At 40.0% G+C, this 1,762-nt stretch overlaps 1 protein-coding gene across 1 annotated transcript; it reads right to left on the reverse strand.

The window, feature by feature from the left end:
- Positions 1-505: 505 nt before the first annotated feature.
- LOC110195013 (olfactory receptor 52D1-like) lies at positions 506-1,423 on the reverse strand. The gene has a single exon (XM_020967664.1). It carries the CDS (start codon positions 1,421-1,423, stop codon positions 506-508), a length of 918 nt encoding a protein of 305 aa, XP_020823323.1.
- Positions 1,424-1,762: the final 339 nt, after the last annotated feature.

A 1,762-nucleotide genomic window follows, 5' to 3' on the forward strand; every position in this document is an offset into this window, starting at 1 on the left:
TCCTGGAAAGAAAGCAGAGCTACTATACTACTAGAGGAATATAGAGGGATAGCATTATACCCATCAGGCAGAAATTTCTCTTGAAGGACTCACTTAGATTAAATATCAAGCAATTTGGGAACCTGGGAGATTATTCAATCTTTGACTTGAAATCTATTTATCACTGCTGCAAGAGTCTGCATATACGATTCTCAAGGTAGCTCTACTATGAAGGAAACAGAATAAAGGTGACTTCCAGATTTGAGTTTCTTGTCCCCAACACTATTTACTCAGCAAGACCAACCCAGTCACCATTACTACTATCATCAGTGCTATCTGAGTATGTTTAAGTTGCACAATTCCACTAGATTTACACTTATTTTATGTAATATTTAACCCATAAAAATTAACCTGGAGCTCCTGTTTTATTGGTAATGATCAGATGCTGATACTTCACTTATCCAAATAACTCATTCAGGAGATTTCATCAATTTCCATGCTTAGACATGCTTCACTACAAACACTTTCAGGAACCTTTGCTGATGCGTTGGGTTTTAATTCCATAGATGATGGGGTTCAACATAGGTGGGATAAGAAGGTAGATATTAGCCACAAAAATATGGACATGGGGAGAAATGTGGTGTCCAAACCTGTGTGTAAGGAAGGAGAAGAAGGCAGGAGTATAGAATGCCAAAAGTACCCATACATGAGAACCACAAGTGCCCAATGTCTTAAGCCTAGCATCATTAGAGGGCAAGTTAAATACAACATGCAGAATAAGGATGTAAGAACACATAATCAATATAAAGTCCATACCACCTGTAAGGAAGGCAATAATTAAGCTATAAGCTCTTTGAATCCTGGTAGGGGCACAGACCAGCTTGATTAGGGCCATGAATTCACAGTATGTGTGTGAGATGATAGTTATCTTGCAATAGGGAAGCCACCGCAGTAGAAATGGATGAGGACTGAGCAATACAGCTCCACGAAATACAATGGCTAGGCCTAAGCTTCCAACAACTGTGTGAGTCAGAATAGTTGAATGTCTAAGGGGGTTGCAGATAGCCACATAGCGGTCAAAAGCCATAGCCAAGATGAATCCAGACTCCATGGTGGACAGTGAATGAATAAAAAACATTTGTATAAGACAAGCTTCAAAACTTATCTCCCTATCATTGAACCAGAAAAGGCTGAGGATCTTGGGTAGTGTGGCAGTAGTGAGAATTAAGTCTGCCACTGACAGCATGGAGAGGAAGAGATACATGGGCTCATGTAGGCTACGGTCAGATTTGATGATGAATGGAAGGGTACTGTTCCCTGAAACAGCCAGCATGTACACCAGGCAGAAAGGGATGGAAATCCAATTGTGGGCAGCTTCCAGATCTGGAATGCCATGGAGGAAGAAGCTGGTAGGATGCACACTAGTCTTATTGGTACTTGACATTCTGAGTATTTTGTATTTTTCTTGCTGAAATCTTAGCAGGAGTTAACATTCCGAATGCCCAGGACCACTGTGAAATCTTTATTTCTGGGACCTGGAAGAGATGATATTAGCTCAGGGAAAATTGTACATGGAGGTCAGACCCTCTAACACTGAAAGGAATATATTGAAACTTAGCCCAGATTTTCTCATCTGGACCAATATTACAAGATCAGGAAAATCCAGAGCCTTTAATAACTGGGAAAGGCTCAAACTCACATTAGGATTAAGATCCAATAAAGGGAATAATTAGACTAACCTTTTTTTTTTCACTCTGATTTAACATTGCCTTGTATTTTCAGA

The sequence above is a fragment of the Phascolarctos cinereus genome, unplaced genomic scaffold (genome assembly GCF_003287225.1).
Source record: "Phascolarctos cinereus isolate Bilbo 61053 unplaced genomic scaffold, phaCin_HiC Scaffold_726;HRSCAF=1367, whole genome shotgun sequence".
In the NCBI taxonomy this organism is placed as follows: Eukaryota; Metazoa; Chordata; class Mammalia; order Diprotodontia; family Phascolarctidae; genus Phascolarctos; species Phascolarctos cinereus.

Coding starts and splice junctions, on each gene's coding strand:
- LOC110195013 (XM_020967664.1), bottom strand. CDS start 1,423: ATGTCAAGTACCAATAAGACTAGTGTGCATCCTACCAGCTTCTTCCTC.